Below are 23,573 nucleotides of genomic sequence, written 5' to 3'. Positions count from 1 at the left end.
TATCCTCTGTGACACTCACTGCCAAAACTGTCTAACCACGCCTCTGCAGGTGGCTTCAAATGATAACCAGGCCTGCTTTGGCAATAGCAAGTGCATGTAAATGATTTCAAATTTGACCTCTTTTGCAGAGGCATTTTAAACAACTGTTGATTGCACACAGACATATATATATATATATATATATATATATATATATATATATATATATATATTTGCCTGTTTCAGATGCTGAGTCATTTTCGGGGATGGGGTGGTGGGGTTACGAGGAGCAGCCTGTGATAACCAGAAAGCTCCTTAAACTACTTGGATTAAGTGGTTCCTCAGCGGCTTGCCCCCCAGTGTTACAGAACCCTATGGAGCACACAAGCTATGGGAGAACAGTGGTGTCCCCAGCTGCAACTGGCTGCAGGCACATGAGAGGAAATGACTCGGCAGTCTTCTCTGCACAGGGTCAGTGCGAGTGACCCAGTCCGGAATCTGAAAGTCAGATCTTCAGAATCCTTTGAAATCTGAATAAAAGTATGTGTTGTAACGTGATCAAAGTCACAGCGAGACACTGAAGCTAGTGAATATAGAAGTGCTTTATTCAACAAAATGAGACACTTTCGAAGGAAGAGAACTTCCAACCCAATATTACATGACATTTTATATGCTAAAGAGTAAAGGTGTCAGCAGGGCAATTACAGTGCTTCCTTTGAATTACATATAATTTTCACACCTCCTTCTTTACACCCACACTCCAAACACATAAAATGATCGTTAATCAGCATTGAACACGGCAGGCTAAGCAGCATCCATAGGGAGAAGTGCTGTCGACGTTTCGGGCCGAGACCCTTTGTCAGGACTAACCGAAACTGACAAAGGGTCTCGGCCCGAAACGTCGACAGTGCTTCTCCTTATAGATGGTGCCTAGCCTGCTGTGTTCCACCAGCATTTTGTGTGTGTTGTTGTTTGAATTTCCAGCATCTGCAGATTTCCTCGTGTTAATCAGCATTGTCTGGTTTTCAATTAACTGGTGTCCACAGTTCAGGGTACTATTGTCCAGGGCTGCATTTTAAATTTAATCTACAACCCTCATTCAGGTCTAAAGATCGGTTGCTGAAGTTAATATTTGCTATGTACGCTAACTCCAGAATATGCTCTAATTTTCTGTGAAAATTAAATCCTGAGTATGGATACATTTGGGATTTTGCTCTTCCCACCTTTTCTTCTATCTCACCCATGCCCTCACCTCATCCCTGTATTTACCCAAAAGTATATTTTATTAAAGGGTAGGTTTTATCAACCAAGGCATGGTCACATGACTCTGCTGTGGGCTGGGGTTGGTTAAAAGTCTCACTGCAGGTTTGGAGTTCTGCTGGAAATGTTATTATTCAGAAGAGGCAATAAGCCAGCACCCTGCCCAGCAACTCAATCGAAAAAAAAACTTCCTCCAAGAGTCTCTCCTCCAGTCACTGATAACGTCCTCTCCGAACTATTTTTGCAAGTTGGTTGACATGTTTACTTCCACAAGAGCTGAACTTCGAACATAATTTGTGCAAAGCATTTATGAAGCTTCTGGAGTCATAGTCCTTGGCAAGCAATGAGGTGCAACAAAACTCCATTAATCTGACACACTACACTTTGTGCCAGACTAGTAGATTTTCCAGATGATTGGATATTATTAAAGTTTTAAATTCCCTTATTTCAGATGTAGTGAAATAGTAATGTAGAGAATTCTTCCGTGAACGTGCTGAGTTTCCAAAGTGCACGAGAAATGAGATTCTGGTGGACTTAAAGAGGAAGTGGGGGTTTGAAACTCAGCACATTCACTGGAGAATTTTCTATATTACTACTTCACTACATCTGAATTAAGGGAATTTAAGATATATTGGGGGATTAACAACATCCAACGATCTGGAAAATCTGCTGGTTACGCTGTTTTAACACAGACAGCTTGTAGCAGCTCTGAATTCCAGAGCTCTTTGCTGCAGGGTGTTTATAAATCCCTTTGGAATGTAAATACATTTCCATACTTTGACTCTCACCGGGCATTTCTTTCCCTCCCTCAGAATTCTGAAGAGACAGTTCCTGATTCCTTTTCTTTGTCTCCACTGACACTCACGTCCCTGGGCTACTGCACCAGCTGCAATGTCTGACCTTCCCCCTTTCCCTTCCCTACCATCCAGGGATCCAAACACTGCTTCCTGGTGAAGCACCCGTGCTCTTGCACTTTTCTTTATGCGTTTGGTGCTCATGGGGTCCCTCCTGCATTAAACATAGATCGGGTGACCACTTGGGGCACACCTCTGAGCTTCCAGCTCTCCAAAACTTCAATTCTCTATCCCACATCTATCTCCACGTCACTGTCTTTGGCCTCATCAAAAGTGACAGGGAGGTCATGCAAGCGACACAACACTCTTATGTAGGCCCTGTGTGATGCTCATCAGATCTTTGGTGGAAACTATAATTTATATGAGAGCATATTGCCCCAGCTTTTTCTTATCATAAGAAAGAGACTAACTGGATTTCCTCATTTAAATCTGACCACTCTCCACACACCCTTCCTGACCTGCTGGATATCTTTAGCATCCTCTTTTATTTCAGATTATGTCTCACATTTCCAACATGATTTCTCGCTGTGCCCTGTTCTTTTATTTTTTTTGTGTGTGATTCAAGTCCTTTCCAGACAGATTCGCTATTCAGAATGAGGTTTCATCTCTGTAGGAATCAGTTTTTTTAAAGCTTTTGGTATCAGTTGAATTAATGCAAGACTAAAATTGTAGTTTTTAATAACACACAATTTATATTTTTAGCTCATATATTTTCACAGTATGTGGGGTTAGTCTCCACCTACTGGCAAAAAAACAGAATAGCAGTTACATGGTTTATCTGCTTTGTATTTTTCATTGGCTAAGTGTTAGCACATGACACCTGTGTGACTTTTAATTAGTCCTTCCTTCCTTCAGAAATTTGTCTTAGTCCAGGTAGAAAAGTGTCAGCCTTTGTAAAAATTGCAATCTTTGATCTTGTTTTCTTGTATTCTCTTAGATTCATATGCTTTGTATCTGTTTCTTTGTTTAAACTTTAAAATAAACAATCATGAAGCAACACACTTTCACTCATTTTTGGACTCCTAATAGAACCTGGGAATCAGAAAAATCACCAGATCCCACAGTACTTTCTAGTATTTTCTATCAGCTAATTATACTGTTCTCTGTTGGTCTTCCACACTAACACACACGTATATACCCTTTTTTCTCCAGCCTGTCCCTTGGGTCTGCAACTTGAAATATTCTAGTTTTCTAACTTTTTGTCTCTGATTGACCTAAAACATTAACCCCATTTCTCACTCACAGCCACTGTCTGATCTGCTGATTATTGCAAGCAATTTTTCATTTCAACAATCTGCAGAATTAAAAAAAATTTCAATTTCACAAAACTTACTGTTTTATTCAGGACATTTATCAGTATGCTAGATTGTGTTACATTATTTGTCGCCTTTACTTCCCAAAACAAAGAAACTAAATTCAGCTTTTACCAGCTTCCTCATCTGCTACTGAATTTCACAAGACCAGCTGCATGGAACTCCTATACCCATTGATGGAAAAAGGTTATGGTATGATGTACTCATGTAAATTGAGGTTTCCACCAAAAATCCTTTCTTTATCAATTTTTTTATTGATTTAAAAAGAGCATATATACAAGCAAGAAGAGTCATCTCAAATATATATATCAATAACAATACATACAGAAAGTGAAATAAACGTTATCAAAATCATACATAGTATTAATCTGATATGGAATGTATAATAAGGAAAAAGATAATTAATTCTCCTGGTACCAATTCATAAAAAGAAAAAAAAAGACTTTTTGAATTTTTTATATGAAAAAAGCCCCACTATTCTCTACAAACAAAAACAAAAAGGAAAAAAAAAGGACATTTGTGCCCGATGCACTACCTTGAACTGTGTCAAAGAATGATGGGCACAAATAGATTCAGATTCAGATTATTGTCATTTAGAAACCACAAATGCAATGCAGTTAAAAAATGAGACAATGTTCCTCCAGAATGATATCGCAAAAGCATATGACAAAACAGACTACACCAGAAAATCCACGTAACATTTGGTAATCCCCAATCCAGAGTCCGGAGAGGCTGCTGCATATTAATATCGCGCTACCGTCTAGCGTGTTCCCCGGAAAGGAGCTCCAAATCCACCAGACAAAAACAAGACAAGAAAAGAACAAGATGTCTTTACCAAATGAAAAATTTTACTCCATTCATTACCTGAAAGTAATTCTTCAAATTCCAACTCCCAAGCACCTTTAATTTTATCATTAGATACCATTTGTAAATTCAATAACCATTTATAAATTGTAGCTATCGGTCCTTTTTGAAGTGGTTTAACCTGAAAAAGGATATCTATCATATCAGGTGGATAAGCAGAGGGGTAACTTGGAAGCAAAATACGTAAAAAATTCCTAATTTGTAAATATTTTAAAAAGTGTGCATTAGATAAGCCATATTTATCCGCTAACTGAGTGAAAGACATTAAACAATCCCTTATAAACAAATCTAAAAAAGTTATTATTCCTTTGGTTTTCCAAATTAAAAAAGTCTGCTCTAAAATTGATGGTTTAAAAAAAATAGTTAAGATGCATTTTACTAGAAAGAACAAAATTATTTAACTCAAAAAATCTGCAAAACTGAAACCAAATTCTTAATGTATGTTTACTAATGGGATTGAGGTCTTGTCTACCAATCTTAGAAAGCAAAAAAGGAAGAGGAGCTCCCAGTAAAGAGGTCAAAGAATACCCCTTTACCGAGTTCTTCTCCAAATCCACCCCTGAAGGACAGTCATGGATGTCTGAATAATGAATCCAAAAGGTAATATTGAATATTAATTGCCCAGTAGTACATTCTAAGATTTGGCAAAGCCATACCACCATCCTTTTTTAATTTCTGCAATAAAGGTTTACTCAATCTAGGATTTTTATTATTCCAAACACAGGATGAAATTTTAGCGTCTATTCTGTCAAAAAACAGGTTAGGAACAAAGGAAGGGACAGCTTGAAATGTATATAAGAACTTCGGTAGAACTATCATTTTAATAGCATTAATTTGACCAATTAGTGATAGCGTCATAGGAGACGATTTAGAAAGTATTTGTTGCTTGTGGAGTCTAGTACACTTTTCAAACTCGGCGGACTCTGGGCATTGTGAATGCGGGGCTTTTTGTTCTGGGTGATGGCCTAGCCAGTATATACTGAAAAGTTGGCTTGATTCAGGACGAAGTATGGGCTGGGAGGGGCAGACGTGAACCTGTTCATTCGGGAGCCGAGGTTGGATCTATCTTCGTCTGGCATCTCCTCCACAGCGGTTCCAACATGGGTGGCCCTGAGTTGGCATCGCCTGATGGAGTCCTTGAAGGGCTCAGGTGCTCACGTGGCATCAACGTGCCTCCAGTGTTTCAATCAAAGGTTCGCATGACGCTATGTAGGTGTGTGTGTTACTGGTGTGGCCGTTCCAATTTGTGTTTCATTTTGCAGAGGTTCACCACTACTGTTACTTGTTTTTAAACAACTCCTAACTTGCTGCATCTCAGCATCTGTGCTACAGAACGCAGTGCAATACCCACTGGAGAACTCCGCTGTGGAAGTAGAGTGATGGTGCAGTGTCTACTCGGCCACATGGGGGTGAGAGAGATACCACTGCAGTTTGCTCGGCCTAGGGTCAGTGGGTAGGTCCAAACTTGAAATGTGAAGGGCTTTTTCTGTTCTCCAGCCCTGCTGAAGGGTCTTGGCTTGAAACGTTGACTATGCTCTTTTCCAGAGATGCTGCTGGCCTGCTGATTTCCTCAGAATTTTGTATGTGAAGGTGAGTCCTTCACAAGTCAAGGTAATTTGAGACTGTTTTCAAATGATTTACCAAGAATTAACGCACTTGAAATTTAACCCAGCTTTTCTTCCAGTGTGAAAACCTCCACATCACTCTTGTTCTAATTTATAATTACACATTAGTGTCTCTAAATGGTCTGATCTTTTTTTTTAGCTGTTGATTGTGGAACACCGGCACCCATACCAAATGCGTGGTCACCACGTGTCAGAGAGACGACTTACGGAACTGAAGTCCAATACTGTTGCAGGACTGGTTTTGTGAGAGAAGGAGGAAATGGCACAATGATTTGTTCCGAGACGGGTCAGTGGGAAGGAGCACACTTCAATTGTTCAGGTAACAATGATGTCATGCTAAAGAGGAACAGGATTGTCAGGATTGTTGTATGCACATTGTTTCTACAGTAATCTCCGGGTTACTACCTGTACCATGGGGTGATCACATGGATGGCAGTGGGTATGGTGCAGGGGACAGGGTTTCAAGTTCTTGGATCATTGGAACCTTTTCTGGGGAAGGGGGTGACCTGTACAAGAGGGAGGGGTTGCACCTGAATTGGCTGATGCCTCTCGGGAGGAGTTTAAACTAGTTTTGCAGGGGTCTGGAAACCAGAGCACCAGGTCAGTAAGTGAAGGATAGAACAGGAAGGTAGTCAGGGAAAGTACTGATAGGCAAAATCAAAATAACAAGTATGGTGGGCCAGACAGTTTGAAGTGTGTATATTTTAATGCTGGGGATATTATGGGTAAGGGTGATGAGCTTACGAGCATGGATCAGTACATGGAACTGTGATGTTGTGGCCATTACTGAAACTTGGTTGAGAGAGGGGCAGGAATGGGTGATTAATGTACCAGGATTTTGAAGAGGAGGTAAAAGGTATGGGGGGGGGGGGTTATTGTTCTAATCAGAGACAATATCACAGCTGCACTCAGGGAAACATAATGGAGGGTTCAGGCACTGAGTCCATTGGTGGAACTCAGGAACTGGAAGGGCATAATTACACTGATGGAATTGTACTATAGACCTCCTAATTACCCCCGGGACACTGAGGAACAGATATGTAATCAGATTAAGGAAATGTGTAAAAATAATAGGGTTGTTGCCATGGGGGATTTCGACTTCCCTAATATAAACTGGGACCTTCTTAGTGTAAAGGGTTTAGATGGGGCTGAATTTATTGAGTGTATCCAGGAAGGTTTCTTCAATCAATATATGGACTATCCTACAAGAGGAGAGGCCATTCTGGGCCTGGAGTTAGTTAATGAGCCTGGCCAGGTGACTGGTCTTTCGGTGGGTGAGCTGTTAGGGAACAGTGTCCACAACTCCTTAACTTTCAGGATAGCTATAGGTATGGATAAGTATGGTCCTTGTGGGAGAGTTTTAAATTGGAGTAGGGCAAATTACAAGGGCATTAGACAGGAACTAAGAAGTGTTAATTAGGCAAGTCCACATCAGTCACAGGGAGCGTCCTTAAAGATCAATTGCACAGAGAAAAGGAAAGCTTTGTTCCTGTTAGAAGGGAGGACAGTGATGGAAAGATAAGAGAACCTTGGATATCCAGAGATGTGATGAATTTAGTCAAGAAGAAAAAGAAAAAGTATGTTAAGCTTCAGAAGTTTGGATCAAATGAAACACATGAGGAGAATAAAGGAACCAGAAAAGAACTGGAGAAGGGAATTAGGAAAGGCAGGAGAGGCCATGAAAAGTCCTTAGTGAGAAGGATTGAGGTGAATCCAAAGGCATTCTATACATGCATCAAGAAAAAAGAGGATAAATGGGGAGAGGATGGGAACACTGAAGGATAAGGAGGGGGAAGCATTTGCCTGGATGCAGATAATGTGAGTGTGGTACTTAATGAGTACTTTGCTTCAGTATTTAAAGGGTATGAAGAACCAGGAGATCAGTGCTGACTGTATAAATATGTTAAGGCATTTAGAGGTCAAGGAGGAGGAAGAATTGGGCCTCCTAAGGAGTATTAAGGTGGATAAGTACCCAGGGCCTGATGGGAGTTATCCCAGGTTATTGAAGGAGGCAAAAGATGAGATGGCTGGGCTCTAGACCAGTATCTTTGTGTCCACTCAAGTCACAGGCGAGGTTCTGGAGGACTGACAATTAGCTAATGTTGTACCTCTATTTAAGAAGTGAACAAGGGAAAATCCTGGGAACTATACACCTCATGTCAGTCTCATGTCAGTTGTAGGGAAATTGCTGGAGAAAATTCTTCTGGATAGGACATATGAGCATTTGGAAGCCCATGGTCTAATTAGGGAGAGCCAGCATAACTTTGTGCATGGCATGTCGTGCCTTACCAAATTGAATGAGATTTTTGACAAGTTGACGAGATGAGGGTAGGGCAGTGGATGTTGTCTACATGGACTTTAGAAAGGCGTTTGACCAAGTCCCTCACGGGAGGCGAATCCAGAAGATTAAGATGCATGGGATCTGCGGCAAGTTTGCTGTTTGGATTCAGAAATGGCTTGTGCACGGAAGGCAGTGGGCAGTTGTTGCCGGGATTTATTCGAGCTGGAGGTCTGTGATTAGTGGTGTTCCACAGGAATCTGTGCTGGGACCTCTGCTGTTTGTGATGCATATACATGGCCTGAATGAAAATATAGATAGGTGGGTTGGTAAATTTGTGGAAGATACCAAGAATGGAGGAGTTGTGGATAGTGTAGAAGACTAGCAAAGAGTACAGCATGATGTAGATCAGTTGCGGATAAGGGCAGAGAAATGGCAGATGGTGTTTAACCCAGATAAATGTGAGGTGTTGCATCTCAGTATGACAAATGCGAGGAGACAGTACACTGTTAAGGGCGGTTTCTTCTCAAAAGTGTCTACACAGGTCAAAAGGTGGTTAAGAAGGCTTATGGAATGCTTGTTTTTATTAGTCGAGGCATTGAGTTCAAAAGTCAGGAGGTTATATTGCAACTTCATAAAACTCTGGTTAGGCCACATGTGGAGTATTGCATCCAGTTCTGATCGCCCCAATATCGGAAGGATGTTGAGGCTTTGGAGAGGGTGCAGAAGAGATTTACCAGGATGCTGCCTGGTTTAGAGGGCATGAGCTATCACCAGACATTGGATAAACCTGGGTTGTTTTCTGTGGAGCGTCGGAGGCTGAGGGGAGATCTGACGGAGGTTTACAATATTTTGAGAGGCATGTAGATAGATTGGACAGAGTATCTTTTTCCCAGGGTTGAAATGTCTAATACCAGAGGACACGCATTGAAGGTGAGAGGGGGTAGGTTCAAAGGGGATGTGAGGGGTAAGTTTTTACTCAGAGAGTCGTGGACGTCTGGAATACGCTGCTGGTAGAGGCAAATACCTTAGAGGCTTTTAAGAGACGTTTAGATAGGCAGATGAATATGAGGAAGAAGGAGGGGTCTGGACATTGTGTAGGTAGGAAGGATTAGTGTTTGACTTGCTTTTTAGCTGTTTCGGGTCAACATTGTGGGCCGAATGGCCTGTTCCTGTGCTGTACTGTTCTATGTTCTATATTCTAGTAATCAACCATGGTAAAATTGATGTGCTTTTCATCCAGCTGGCCACTGAACCCGCAATGCTAACACAGGTATTTACCCGAGCAAATTTGTGTTACAGATTTTAAAAAATGTCAGATCTATACATTCCACCAATTTTAGCCTCACGTACATTCTCACTTCAGCATGCAACACCAGCTCTATACTTTAAAATTTCCTTTCTAAACCTCTCCACCTCTTCTGCTCCAAATAGCTCCTTAAAGCCTAGCTCTTCAAAGCTCAAAGCAGATTTTATTATCAAGGTGCATACATGTCTATATACAACCCTGAGATTCATTTTCCTGCGGGCATCCTCAGCAAACCTATAGAATAATAACTGTAACAGTATCAATTGAAGATCAAATAGGGTGCGGAAGACAACAAACTGTGCAAATGCAAATATAAATAAATAGCGATAAATAATGAGAACATGAAATAACAAGATAAAGAGTTCTTCAAATGAGCTCACTGGTTGTTGGAGCATCTCAACGGATGGGAAGAGTGTGTGGTTATCCCCTTTTGTTCAAAAGCCTGATGGTTGAGGGGTAGTCACTGTTCTTGAACCTGTTGGTGCAAATCCTGAGGCCCTTATACCTTCTAGCTAATGGCAGCAGTGAGAAAAGAGCATGGCCTGGGTGGTGAGAATCTCTGAAAATGGAGGCTGCTTTCCTATGACAGTGTTTCATGGAGATGTGCTCAATGGTTGGCAGAGCTTTAACTGTGATATGCTGGGCTGAATCCACTACCTTTTGAAGGATTTACTGTTCAAAGGCATTGGTCTATTCATACCAGGCTGTGGTGCAACCAGTCAATGTATTCTCCACTGCATATCTATGGAAGTTGGTCAAAGTTTTAGATGTCATGCTGAATCTCTGCAGACTCCTCAGGAAGTTGTGGCACTGCTGTGCTTCCTTTGCAATTGCACTTATGTGCTGAGTCTAGGACAGGTTCCCTGAAATAGTAACACCCAGGATTTTAAAGTTGCTAACCCTCTCCACCGCTGATCCTCCGATGAGGACCGGCTCATGAGCCTCAGTTCTTTGGTCTTGCTGACACTGAGTGAGAGGTCGTTGTTATAATACCACTCAGCCAAACTTTCAATGTCCCTCCTGTACGCTGATTCATCCCACAACAGTGGTGAAGGTGAGAACAGAGTCACCATTGAGAGAAAACTATCCTTCATCTGAGCTGTTTCCAGCTTTTCTTTCTTTGTATTTTTAGATTTTCAACACCCATGTGCTGTGTTTTTAATATTTCAGTAACATAATCTTTTATGTACATGTATATTGTTTGATTAAGCATTCTTGTTCATTTAAATAATTAATTATAGATTATATGTAAATAAGCATTAATTGTGTACATCACCACACTACCATGTGATACACTGACAGTTCACCTAAAAGCAAAGACCATGAGATACAGCAGCAGAATTAGGCCATTTGACCCATTAGGTTTGCTCCGCCATTCAATCCGTTTTTCTTCCGTCCTCAGCTCCACTCCTTAGCATTCATAAAGAGTGAGTATTAGATGATAATAATCATTTTTAAAAATCGGAAATGACTGGCTACATTGGAAAGATTGACAAGTTTGATTACACGACGGGTAATTGGCTCATGTGTATTGATCTGTTGGAACAGAATTTTGAAGCAAATGAAATAGCCAACGAGAAGTGGGTGCCAATTTTGCTAAGGGCATTAGTTTTAAAGGCATACAGTTTGCTTCGAAGTTTAACTGCTCCAACCAAACCTTCAGAAATGAGCTTGGCTGCCATTGTCAAGGTAATGTAGGAGCATTTAGAACCAAAGCAATTGGTGATTTCAGAACACTTTAGGTCCCATAAGCAGAATCAAAAGGAAGGGGAGTCCAATTCAGCATACGTGGCTGAATTACAAACATTGTCTGATCATTGTCAGTTCGGTAGTAGGCTTACGGATGGGCTAAAAGATAACTTAGTTTGTGGAAACTTACAATGGCTCAGATACACCAAATAAATGTAGATTTAAAGGTGAAACTTGCAGAAAATGCAGCCCAGTATGTCACATACAAAGAGTATGCTGGGCCGACCAAAATAAATGGACTGCACAGGGAAGAGAAAAAGAAAAGTTCAAGTTGCATTTCTAAAAGAGCACTAACCTCCATGTTGCTGATGAAAAATCTGATCACGACGAGAATGACACCTTGAAATTTACAATGTGAAAACTAACAAGGGACAGCAGAAGTGAACGACAAATTAACTAAAATGGAATTGGACACTGGCTCAGCTGTTTCAGTTATTTCACAAAATGACTGCGAACGGCATCTCAAAGATACTGAACCGAAGCCAGCAGATATCAAACTAAGGACTTATATTGCAGAAAAGACAACTCCTGTGGGAATAACATTGGTCACGGTGAAATACAACAACCAACTAGCCCCATTGATCTTGTATGTGGTAAAAACAGAAGGTCTAGCTTTGTGGGGGACATGATTGGCTGAGACAACTACAGAATGATTGGAGATCCATCCATCATGAAAGCAAATTAGGAAAGTTACTGGATGAAGCCACAACTGTCTTCATGCTAATGTCATTAATTGTTGCAGGACAGAGGACAAACAGTTGTTGATGCCAACCCCTGTGCTCTGATTGGCAAGCATATTGGGCCAAGGAAAGGCCACGCTGCTCAGAGGAATCATGAAAGTGATGAAAGTGGTGGTCTGACTTCAACAGTTTTTGTAGGCAAAATATCTGAGAAACCTTCTGATATTTTGATCAGGCAATTACTTGCAAAATGTGGCTTGGTTGTAAGGTGAAAGAGAGCTCGAGGAGTTTTGGAAAGTTGCAAGCATTTGGCTTTTGTGAGTATAAAGAACCTGAATCTACTCTGCGTGAATTAAGGTTACTGCATGAACTTTGAGAGACAAACAGCTGCTCGTAAAAGTAGATGCATTTGGATGAATGGAAAGCCAAAAAGAAAGGTGTCAATGGAGGTATGAAAACGGAGGATTCATCTGATGATGTTGTAGATGCAGAAACCAAGAGGAGAGATCGGATCGTAAAGGGAACAATAGAAGAATTAATAAGAGAATAGTCCAGGGAACTAAATGGTTCTTCCCAGGATCAAGATGCACAGACGAGAAGAAGAAAAAGGAGGAAAGAGATGGAGAGAAGGAATGTAAGAAAGAGAAAGAAAGGGATCAAAGTAGATCCAGAAAGCGTAAAGAAGAAAAATGTGTCCACAGCTGTCAGAACCATTTTCTGCAGTCTCAGAGTCAACTCCTACAACCACCATGGAGAAGGCCCCAGACCTGAGATTGTTCCACAGCCAGAAGTCACACCTGTCACAAAGAGTGATCCCCATTGTCAGGAAGGATGATAACCCACAAGAGTAAGGAATCCTCCAAAGTGATTAAATCTTTAGGTATGAATGGGACCATTTAAAAATCTACTATGTTGTAATTGTCTGTATGCAGTAGTTGAATTATATAATCTACTGTGTACATAGCTGAGATACTGTGGTGAACTACATATACCTGTCTGGACACGCCCCCTGCTGACTGCTCCTGTGGCTCCTCCCACTGACCCCGGTATAAAGGCGATTGGGGCCTGAGCCCTGCCTCTCAGTCTCCAGGATGTAGCATGGTGGTCAATTGCTGTTTGTTCTTTCTTCCAGTCAATAAAAGCCGATATCTCGTCTCACGTCTCAGAGAGTTATTGATGGTGCATCAGATACATTCTATCTTGAATGAGTTTATTGAGGGAGGAATTTTGTGTATTTAATATTTCAATAATATTTGAGTAATCTTGTATATATATTTAATTAAGTTTTCTTGTTCATTTAGATAACTAAGGATTATATGTAAAATACGTTAATTGCACATGTCATCACGCTACCATGTGATACGTGTGTGCCTCGCTAAAAGTAAACTCAAAGTTTCAGAACGTAACACCATGGAATTAATTTTTCCAATAACTTTTCCATAATTCAGTGTCAAGCTCTGGCTGTGGGATTCTTTTGGACTGGGCTGATTTGTTTTTAAGCTGAATTCATTGTTTGGATGTGCTAAAGGAGAAGTTTATACACATGGCCTTCAGTGTGGATGTCTGAAAAAGACTGCAGATGTTGAAAATCTGAAAGAAAAACATAAAATACTGGAAAAGCTCAGTGGGTCAGGCAGCATCTGTGGAAAGAAGAGATTTTATGCTAGAGACCTTTGTCAGAACAATATGGCACTATGCAAGCATAAACTGTAGTGAACAGAGTTGTTTCATACACTGACTGACTGGTGGAACTCAGCAACAACAGAAGTGTTTGGTTGTGTGCAGTGTAATTTGGTGAACAAGACTGCAAGTGTGTTATAATAGGAATAGCTTGAAAGCTTTGTACGTTTGTGTGAGAGTGAGGAAGACACGAGGTTCAATCGATTTAAGCACCGGGCCAAATTGGGAAGGTCAGGTCCAGGCTGTATCCAGGCGGTGAGGTCCAGGCCTCAGAGTGTATGGAAGTGACTGAACCCAATGCTTGGATAAAGATTTAAGCACCAGGCCAGATTGTGAAGTTCAGGGTGTTCGGACTGGAAGCGGGGATCAGGGTAGTTCAGCTTGCTGCTCTGCACTGTGCTGAACTAAGGGTTTGTGGATGGACTCTCTCTGTGGACTTCAGTTTGGAACACTATTTACTTCTCTTTATTGTTCGCACAATTTGTTTTCTTTCCTCTGCACATTTGTATTAGAAGATCCTTTTTCATGAGTTCTTTTGGGTTGCTTTGTTTCGTGGCTGCCTGTTAGGAGACAAAACTCAAGGTTGTCTCATGTATACAGTACATACTTTGATAATAAATGCACTTTGAACTTTAAACAAACATTCTGCTTCCTTATTAGAAGTTTTTACAATGTCGTTTTAGTACGGGCAGCAGATGTTGATGTATGATTACACTATGCTAATAAAACAGTTCTTTGTTGTTGAAGCTTTATTGCCTACAATAAGCTGTTGTTGTTTGCGTTGGTATTTAAAAATTGTTTGGAGTTCCGAAAGGGGTTTTTATATTCCTTTTAAATAGGTTTCTATTTGTATTTTCATTAATTATAATTTAAGATGTTATGTCAAACAACCATGTCCCAGGGCACAGTAGTACAGTGGATCTGTTACTGAGTTAGTAATTCGTTTGCCTAGACTAATGATCTTGGAACATAAGTAAAAACTCATCATGGCAGCTGAAGAATTTAAATTCAGTCAATAAATTGAATAATAACACATTCTTTAAAATAAGTGTGTATTACACACTGTAAGACAACTAGATTATTGTAAAATCCCTTTAGTTTATTGACATATGTCCTTACCAAGTCTGGCCTACATGAAAAAATGTGACTTTGAGTCACAATGATCTGGTTAACTTTCGGCTGTGCACTGAAATAACTGAAAAAACGACTCAGCTGTTCCAAAACACATGAACAGTTCAAAAAGGTTATTCACCAGAACCCTGTCACTCTCGTGAGAGAGGGGTGATAAATGCTTGTGTTGTTGGGAAGGCCCAAACCGATGAATGAATCACAAAAGGTTACTCTCTAAGCAATCAAGAGTTTAATGTTACTCCCCATTGAGAAATATAGAAGAGGAACTTCTGGTAAATGGCAGAAATTTAAAGTTACTGTTTGACACTTGTAGTTTGAACAGATGTGACAAAAGATAGGTACCATTAATGTGAGTTCCCAGCAGACTTAGGAGAAATTACATTGGAGAATAATGAAATAGTAGAGAAAATAAAGATGCATGCTTCTGTTTTCATGGAAGAAGATGCTGAAACAATGAAAGACTTCAGGTCCAGAGTGAGCAGATCTAAAATTTAGTATTATAAAAAAATGTTGTTTCAGATACCAGCATCTGCATGCTCTTGTGTCTCAATTACTAAACAAGAAACTAGTGGAATGTAATTATTGAGACTTAAAGGTAATAAATCTCCAGGATTTGGTGCACAGAATTCCATGCTTTAAAGGATGGGGCGATGGAGACAGTGGCTGCATTGATTATCAGCTCCAAAAATCTAAAGGCACGAGGAGGATTCCCAGGCAGGGGAAAGCAGGAAATGCAATCCCACAATATAAAAAAGGAGAGAGAGAAAGAAAAGGCAAAGAATTATAGACCATTTATACTGACATTACTGCTAGGAAAAAGTGTTGGAATCTAGTAAGGAAATGAAAACAGGATACTTAGAAAATAATAAGAGGTTTGGACAGGATCAACATCAAGTTATAGAAGAGAAATTATATTTAATAAATCTGTGGGTATGTTTAATAGTATAATTTGCAGAGGTGGAACCTCCATAGCCTACCCTACTACCATGATGAGGCCACTCTCAGGTTGGAGGAGCAACACCTCATATTCCATCTGGGTAGCCTCCAACCTGACGGCATGAACATTGATTTCTCTAACTGCCAGTATTTTCTCTGCCCTCCCTCTTCTCTCTTTACCATTTGCCATTCTGGCTCCCCTCTTACCCCTTCCATTATCCTCATCTGCCTATCACATCCCTTAGGTGCCCCTCCTCTTTCTCCTGTGGTCCACTGTCCTCTCCAATCAGCTTTCTTCTTCAAAGGTACATTTAATGTCAGAAAAATGTATATAATATACATCCTGAAATGCTTTTCCTTCGCAACCATCCACAAAAACAGGAGTGCCCCAAAGAATGAACGACAGGTAAATGTTAGAACCCAAAATTCCCCCCGCCCCCAGGTCCCCTCCATCTCGCGCATAAGCGCAGCAAGCAACAATCCCTCCTCCCCCTAACTTACAAAAAAAAAGCATCGGCACCCGCCACCAAGCACTGATACATGAGCAAAGCAACAGCAAAGTCACAGACTTGCAGTTACCCCGAAGACCACGTTTCACCCGGTATTCAACATACCACAGGCTCTCTCTTTCTCCCTAATAAGGGAGAAAGAAGTGTTTCCGTTTTCACAGTGAGTGGGGAGACATAATAAAACAACTCGCTGGTTTACGATGTTAAAAGTCCATTACGTTGCTTTTTTCGAGCTCTGTGCCTAAAGATCTGGGCACACAGCCGTAGATATTCTGACTCCTCCGACGACACGCGGGTCTCCTGCCATGAAACCAACCTTCGATCAGCCTGTCTCCAGAGCCCCGAGATCCTAGGCTTCCAAAGTCGAGCCAGACTCTTAGGCCAAACCCCTGGTGTGCCGAACAACGGCCAGTTATGAAACCCTGAGAGCGGGTCCCATTCCCACAAAGAACCATAGTCAGTGTGTAACTCCAGGTCAGGGTCCTCTTCTGTCCTTTACCTTTTCCACCTATCACCTCCCAGATTCTTACTTCATCCCACCCTCCCCCTCATCTGGTTTCACCTATCACCTGCCACCTTGTATTCCTTCACCTCCCTCCACCTTTTCCTGGCTTTCTCCTTCCCCCCCCCCCCCCCCCCCCCACTTTCCAGCCCTGTTGAAGGGTCTCAGTCTGAAACGTTGACTGCTTATTCCCCAGCAGAGATGCAGCCTGACTCGCTGAAATCCTCCAGAATTTTTTGGGGTGCACCTGGCAGCGACTATTGTCATAGCAGGAGAATTCCACTCCACCACAATTGCTACATCTACTGTAGAGTGATGTTTTCTCCAAAGCTATTAGCGAACAATATTGCTGTTTCAGATTGAAGAAGTCTTACGATAACTCCATCAAGAAATCGTTTGCTCTTTATTCTCTGTGCTGGTTTCCTTTCAGAGAACTTATGTTATTTTACATCTTCTGTGAGCTCTACAATCTCCCAATTCTGTATTTATTTATTTTTATTTAATTTATTGAGAATAGGCCCTTCCAGCCCTTTGAGCCATGCTACTCAGCAAGTTTAATCCTAGCCTAATCACAGGACAATTTACAATCACCAATTAGGCTACCATTTAGTATGTCTTTCTACTGTGGGAGGAAACCTGAACACCCAGAGGAAACCCAGGGAGAACGTACAAACTCCTACAGGCTGTGGCGGGAATTGAACCGGGTCACTGGTACGCTAAAGCATTGCGCTAACCACTGCACTACTGTGCTGCCCATCCTCTGATTTCTGCATTGAATTTTATATCTACTGGTCCTGTATTTGGACACACCATCAGGGAAAAACTAACCTACTGAACTCTTCCATAACTTTCTCTATCTTCACCTCTAACTTGATAGGTAGAGTCTCCCAGTTTTGAAACCTCTATGACCTTTAGGCAGCAGGGAATAATAGATATCTGAGAATCGTGCCTGAAGCAGATTTGTGGCTGAAGTAGATTGCTGATGAAATTTGGGAAAGGCCTAGCACACTTAAACCCTGTGCTTTCCCAGCAGGATTGTGCAAACATCAACAGCCAACATCCTCCACATGCTGAACCCTAGCTACTGTCTGTAGTGGAGGATTAGCAGATGCTACTGTGTGTACACGCAGGAACCAGCAGGAAACTCCTCCGAGATCACAGTATTCTCCTGAGCCAGCTTCTGGAGGAGGTCTGTTAGACATGAATAGTTCAAAAAGGTGATTCACCACAGCCTTGTCAGTCAAGTAAGGGAGAGGCGGTAAATGCTTGAATGAACGAGTTACATTGATAGAGCACCTTTCTCTTCCCATTCACTAAATCTCCAAATGTTTTACTCAACACCTCTATTGCAGTGGTGGAAACAAGTCAGTTGTTTTGTGTGCATGCTGCTCCCAGAAACTGCAAGGTAATTATCATCGGATGTTTATGTGATGTCGATTAGGGATCAATATTAATAAGGACACGGGGGAGAACTCCCCAGTCTCCACCAAGAGATTGAAATGGCATCTTTTATGTCTGAGAGAGCAGGTGGCCTGGGTTAGCGTGAGATCATTTCACAGGAATGTGCAAATAGGAAGAGGCCATTTGGTCAATCATGCCCTTGGCCATCAAAAGTGGAGAAATGCTTAGTCCCATTCAGCCCATAGCTTTCTAAGTTGTAGCTCTTCAAATTGTATCTCATGTGATATACACCCAATCGTGTGGCTCTCCCTCATGAGTATCAGAGTAGATCTAGTTCTCAAGTCATCGGAATGGGATCCTGAAGCTTAGAGAGCTTTGTTTCAAAAGACATTTTAGGGAAATTTATGGGTTTATTCTGCAAGTAGATCAGCAGGTCCAGGAGACCAAGTTTATCCACAATGCAACATTAAGTGACCTTATCTAATTCATCTGCTCCAACTACCCAACACTGCTCCACCTTCCAGAAGAATACAAGCCAGTTCGGAGTTCAGTTATGGCATGACTTGCTGGTAACAGTCCACTAGAAGGTCAGGAGATGCTGGAAGCAGCAGTCTAGCTGTCTAGTAACCATTGAGAGAGGAACAGGAGCAATGGAGCAGAATAAATCAGGTTCCAAATGAGATAACGTGAGGAGAAGTAACTAGATTCTTTTTTATACTATGGATCAATATCATTTAAGCAAGAGGCGCATGGCTCCCAGGTTGTGAACCCCTGGACTAGATTCAGAGAGACAAATGATGGAAAAATGTACAAGCTGAATATGTAAAATCTAACAATAAGAATGAGAGTTGACCAACATTAACACATTCGCATTGTTGAAAAGCCGTTAATAATTTAATTACCTGATTTAGCATTTTCTGTAGCTAATGGATAAATTCACTAACAAATATTGTGCCAGGGAGAGGCCGTAGTGTTTGGGTGAAGCAGCAGAACGACATTGATGCCCAGGAAGGTCAGGCCTTTTCCCAGTTCCTGACCTTGCTCTCAGATTAGTGATGGTGTGTGCTACAGCAGAAACTGGTGTCGTATGTAGTTTATTACTGTAGAGTCATAGAGTTCTCAGCACAGCAACAGGCTCTTCACACACCACATCTATGCCTGTCTGTACTAATCCCACTTGCCAGCATTAATACCATATTTCTCTATGGCTGTTCATTCAAATGCCTCTTAAACATTGTTAATTGGACAGATACACCACGAGGCTGTGAGCCTAGACCCCTGCTTAACTCAATTTGTGCTATGATTGTGTGGCTAAGCACAGCTCCAATGCCATACTTCAATTTGCTGACACTACATTGTTGGCCGAAACCAAGGTGGTGACAAATCAGCACGTAGAAGGGAGATTGAAAATCTGGCTGAGTAGTGCCACAACAACAACTTCTCACTCAACATCAGGAAATCCAAAGAGCTGATTACTGACGACAGGAGGTCCATGAGCCATTCCTCATTAGGGGAATGGAGGTGGAGAGCGTCACTCACTTTAAATTTCTTGGATCTCTCCTGGGACCAGCACATAAGTACCATCACAAAGGCGGTATGGCAGCACCGCTACTTTCTTAGAAGTTTGTGTAGATTCGGCACGTCATCAAAATTTTGACAAATGGCCATAGAAATGTCCATGTCATAAAAAAACACGTATGTTCGAATGCTGTTCATAGACTTCAGTTCAGCATTCAACACAATCATCCCTCAGAAACTGATTGGAAAGCTGAGCCTACTGGGCCTGAACACCTCCCTCTGCAACTGGATCCTAGACTTCCTGACTGGGCGACCTCAGTCAGTCTGGATCGGGAGCAGCATCTCCAACACCATCACACCGAGCACGGGCCCCCCCCAGGGCTGTGTGCTCAGTCCACTGCTGTTCACTCTGCTGACCCATGACTGTGCCGCAACACACAGCTCGAACCACATCATCAAGTTCACCGATGACACAACCATGGTGGGTCTCATCAGCAAGAACGACGAGTCAGCTTACAGAGAGGAGGTGCAGCGGCTAACAGACTGGTGCAGAGCCAGCAACCTGTCTCTGAATGTGAACAAAACAGAAGAGATGGTTGTTGACTTCAGGAGGGCACGGAGCGACCACTCCCCGCTGAACATTGACGGCTCCTCGGTAGAGATCATTAAGAGCACCAAATTTCTTGGTGATCACCTGGCGGAGAATCTCACCTGGTCCCTCAACACCAGCTCCATAGCCAAGAAAGCCCAGCAGCATCTCTACTTTCTGCGAAGGCTGAGGAAAGTCCATCTCCCACTCGCCATCCTCAATCACATTCTACAGGGGTTGTATTGAGAGCATCCTAAGCAGCTGCATCACTGCCTGGTTCAGAAATTGCACCATCTCGGATCACAAGACCCTGCAGCGGATAGTGAGGTCAGCTGAGAAGATGATCAGGGTCTTTCTTCGCACCATCACGGACATTTACACTACACGCTGCATCCGCAAAGGAAACAGCATTATGAAGGACCCCACGCACCCCTCATACAAACTCTTCTCTCTCCTGCTGTCTGGGAAAAGGCACTGAAGTATTTGGGCTCTCACGACCAGACTATGTAACAGTTTCTTCCCCCAAGCTATCAAACTCCTCAATACCCAGAGCCTGGACTGACACCAACTTACTGCCCTATTGTCCTGTTTATTACTTATTGTAATGCCTGCACTGTTTTGTGCACTTTATGCAGTCCTGGGTAGGTCTGTAGTCTAGTGTAGTTTTTTTCTGTGTTGTTTTTTACGTAGTTCAGTCTAGTTTTTGTACTGTGTCATGTAACACCATGGTCCTGAAATAACGTTGTCTCATTCTTACTATGTACTTTACCAGCAGTTATGGTCGAAATGACAATAAAAGTGACTTGACTTGACTTGACTAGATACACAGTGGAGAGTATCCTAACAGGTTCCTTCACAGCCTGGTTTAGAAACACAAATGTTCAAAAATAGAAAAGTGTACAGAAAGTAGTGGATATATACCATTTCATCACGGGAAAATCCCTCCCCACCATTGAGCCCATTTATATTGGGTGAGATGCCAGAAGAAAGGAACTCCACCGTCTCTTCTCACTACTACCATGGGACAGAAGGTACAGGAGTCTTGGGTACCACACCACCAGGGTAAGGAACAGTTATTATCCTTCAACACCAAGCTCCTGAACTGGTGTGAATAACTTCACCCACTGAATCTGAACTGACTCCACACTCACTTCCAAGAACTCTGCAACTTGAGACTCTACAACTTTGCACTTGTCTGACTTAAATTCTATCTGCCATTCCCTTTTCCACTTTCCCAATTACTTTTTTTTCATCTTCATTGTTAGATTAATGGAGGCTAGTGAACTAGTAGCATTAACAATTTGCATTTACAGTGTATAGCAACTTTCGGGTGGAATGATGTCATTGCACTCTTCACAGAGATGTTTACCAACTAAATTCGAGACTAGCCCACACATGGTCACCATGCCCGAAGGAAGTATGTTTAAGGGCAACCTGAAGGAATTTGAGGTGCAGATGGTTTTAGGGATGAATTTGAGAGCTTAGTTCCTAGGCAGGACTTCCTCTGATGGAGTAAGGGCAATGAAGCATATGATAGGAGAATCAGAATTAGACAAACATGAAGTTCTCGAAGGTCTGTGTGATGTTTAGAAGGATGTAAAGATGGGGATAGTGCTGGGGGGTGGGGGATAGTAGTTGAAGGGATGTAAATACTTCAAAATAACATGGAGATTTTAGGATAACTGTCATCAATGCAAACTATTGAATGAGACATCGATGTCCGTAATGGTCTGATTTTCTTTTTCCTAGCTGTTGATTGTGGAACACCGGCACCCATACCAAATGCGTGGTCACCACGTGTCAGAGAGACGACTTACGGAACTGAAGTCCAATACCGTTGCAGGACTGGTTTTGTGAGAGAAGGAGGAAATGGCACAATGATTTGTTCCGAGACGGGTCAGTGGGAAGGAGCACACTTCAATTGTTCAGGTAACAATGATGTCATGCTAAAGAGGAACAGGTGCCTATCGTGTTCTATCATGTTTCTACAGTGATTAACCATGGGAACCTGAACCAGCAACGCTGACACGAGTACTTACCAGAGTATATTTGTGTTACAGATTTTTTAAATGCCATATCTATGCATTCCATCAATTTTAGCCTCTTGAACGTTCTCACTTCAGCATGCTTCCTCAGCTCTACACTTTAATATTTCCTTTCTAAACCTCTCCACCTCTTCTGCCCCAAATCACTCCTTAAAACATTGCTCTTTGAACAAGCTGTTTGGTTACCGTCTCTGAAATCTTTTAAATGAAGGCAGAAAATGATGGAAGTAATCAATTGATGATGTAAACAGAGTTAACATTGAGAGAAAACTATCTTTCATCTGTGCTGTTCTTAGTGTTTCCAGCTTTTCTTTGCTCATATTTTCAGATTTTCAATACCCCTGGCATTAATTTTCAAATAATTTTCCATAATTTAGTGTCAAGCTCTGCTTATGGGATTCTATTGGACTGGGCTGATTTGTTTTTAAGCTGAATTTATGTTTTGAATGTGCCAACGGATAAGTTTATGCACATGGCCTTCGGTGTGGAAATCTGAAAAAAAAGCTGCAGATGTTGAACATCTGAAAGAAAAACATTAAATAATGGAAAAGCTTAGTGGGTCAGGCATCATCTGTGGAAAGAAAAGAGTTTATGCCAGAGACCATTGTCAGAACAATATGGCACTAGGCAAGCATAATTGAATTAAATTAAATTGAATTGACTTTATTACTTACATCCTTCATATATATGAGGATTAAAAATCTTTACATTATGTCTCTGTTCGAATGTGCAATTATAGTAATTTATAATAAATATTATGTACAACAGGACAGTCAATATAACATAGAAATACAGTTGTGTCAGCATGAATTAAGCAGTTGAATGGCCTGGTGGAAGAAGCTGTCCCAGAACCTGTTGGTCCTGGCTTTTATGGTGTGGAACCATTTCCTGGACGGTAGCAGCTAGAACAGTTTGTGGTTGGGGTGACTTGGGTCCTCGATGATCCTTTGGGCCCTTTTTACACAACTGCCTTTGTAAATGTTCTGAATAGTGGGAAGTTCACATCTACAGATGCGCTAGGCTGTCCACACCACTCTCTGCAGAGTCCTGTGATTGAGGGAAGTACAATTCCCATACTAGGCAGTGATGCAGCCAGTCAGGATGCTCTCAATATGCCCCTGTAGAAAGTTCTTAGAATTTGGAGGCCCATACCAAACTTCTTCAACTGTCTGAGGTGAAAGAGGCACTGTTGTGCAGGGAACCGAGTTGTTTCATACTCTTACTGACTGGCTGAACTCAGCAACAACAGAAGTGTTTGGTTGTGTGCAGTGTAATTTCATTAACAAGGCTGCAAGCGTGTTATACTATAGCTTTAGGAAAATTATCACAGCAACATACACAAAATGGACTG

At 41.6% G+C, this 23,573-nt stretch overlaps 1 protein-coding gene across 1 annotated transcript in view; it reads left to right on the top strand.

Annotated features, from left to right (window-relative positions):
- susd1 (sushi domain containing 1) overlaps positions 1–23,573 on the top strand; it is a 109,574-nt gene that overhangs the window by 25,505 nt on the left and 60,496 nt on the right. The window contains exons 8-9 of the mRNA XM_073048600.1: positions 6,035–6,214; positions 21,927–22,106. Of these exons, the coding sequence (XP_072904701.1) occupies positions 6,035–6,214; positions 21,927–22,106 (360 nt within the window). The remainder of the gene's footprint in view (positions 1–6,034; positions 6,215–21,926; positions 22,107–23,573) is intronic.

The sequence above is a fragment of the Hemitrygon akajei genome, chromosome 6 (genome assembly GCF_048418815.1).
Source record: "Hemitrygon akajei chromosome 6, sHemAka1.3, whole genome shotgun sequence".
Classification (NCBI taxonomy): domain Eukaryota; kingdom Metazoa; phylum Chordata; class Chondrichthyes; order Myliobatiformes; family Dasyatidae; genus Hemitrygon; species Hemitrygon akajei.
Note: the sequence above shows the minus strand (reverse complement) of the source record. Positions and strands in the feature narration are given on the sequence as shown.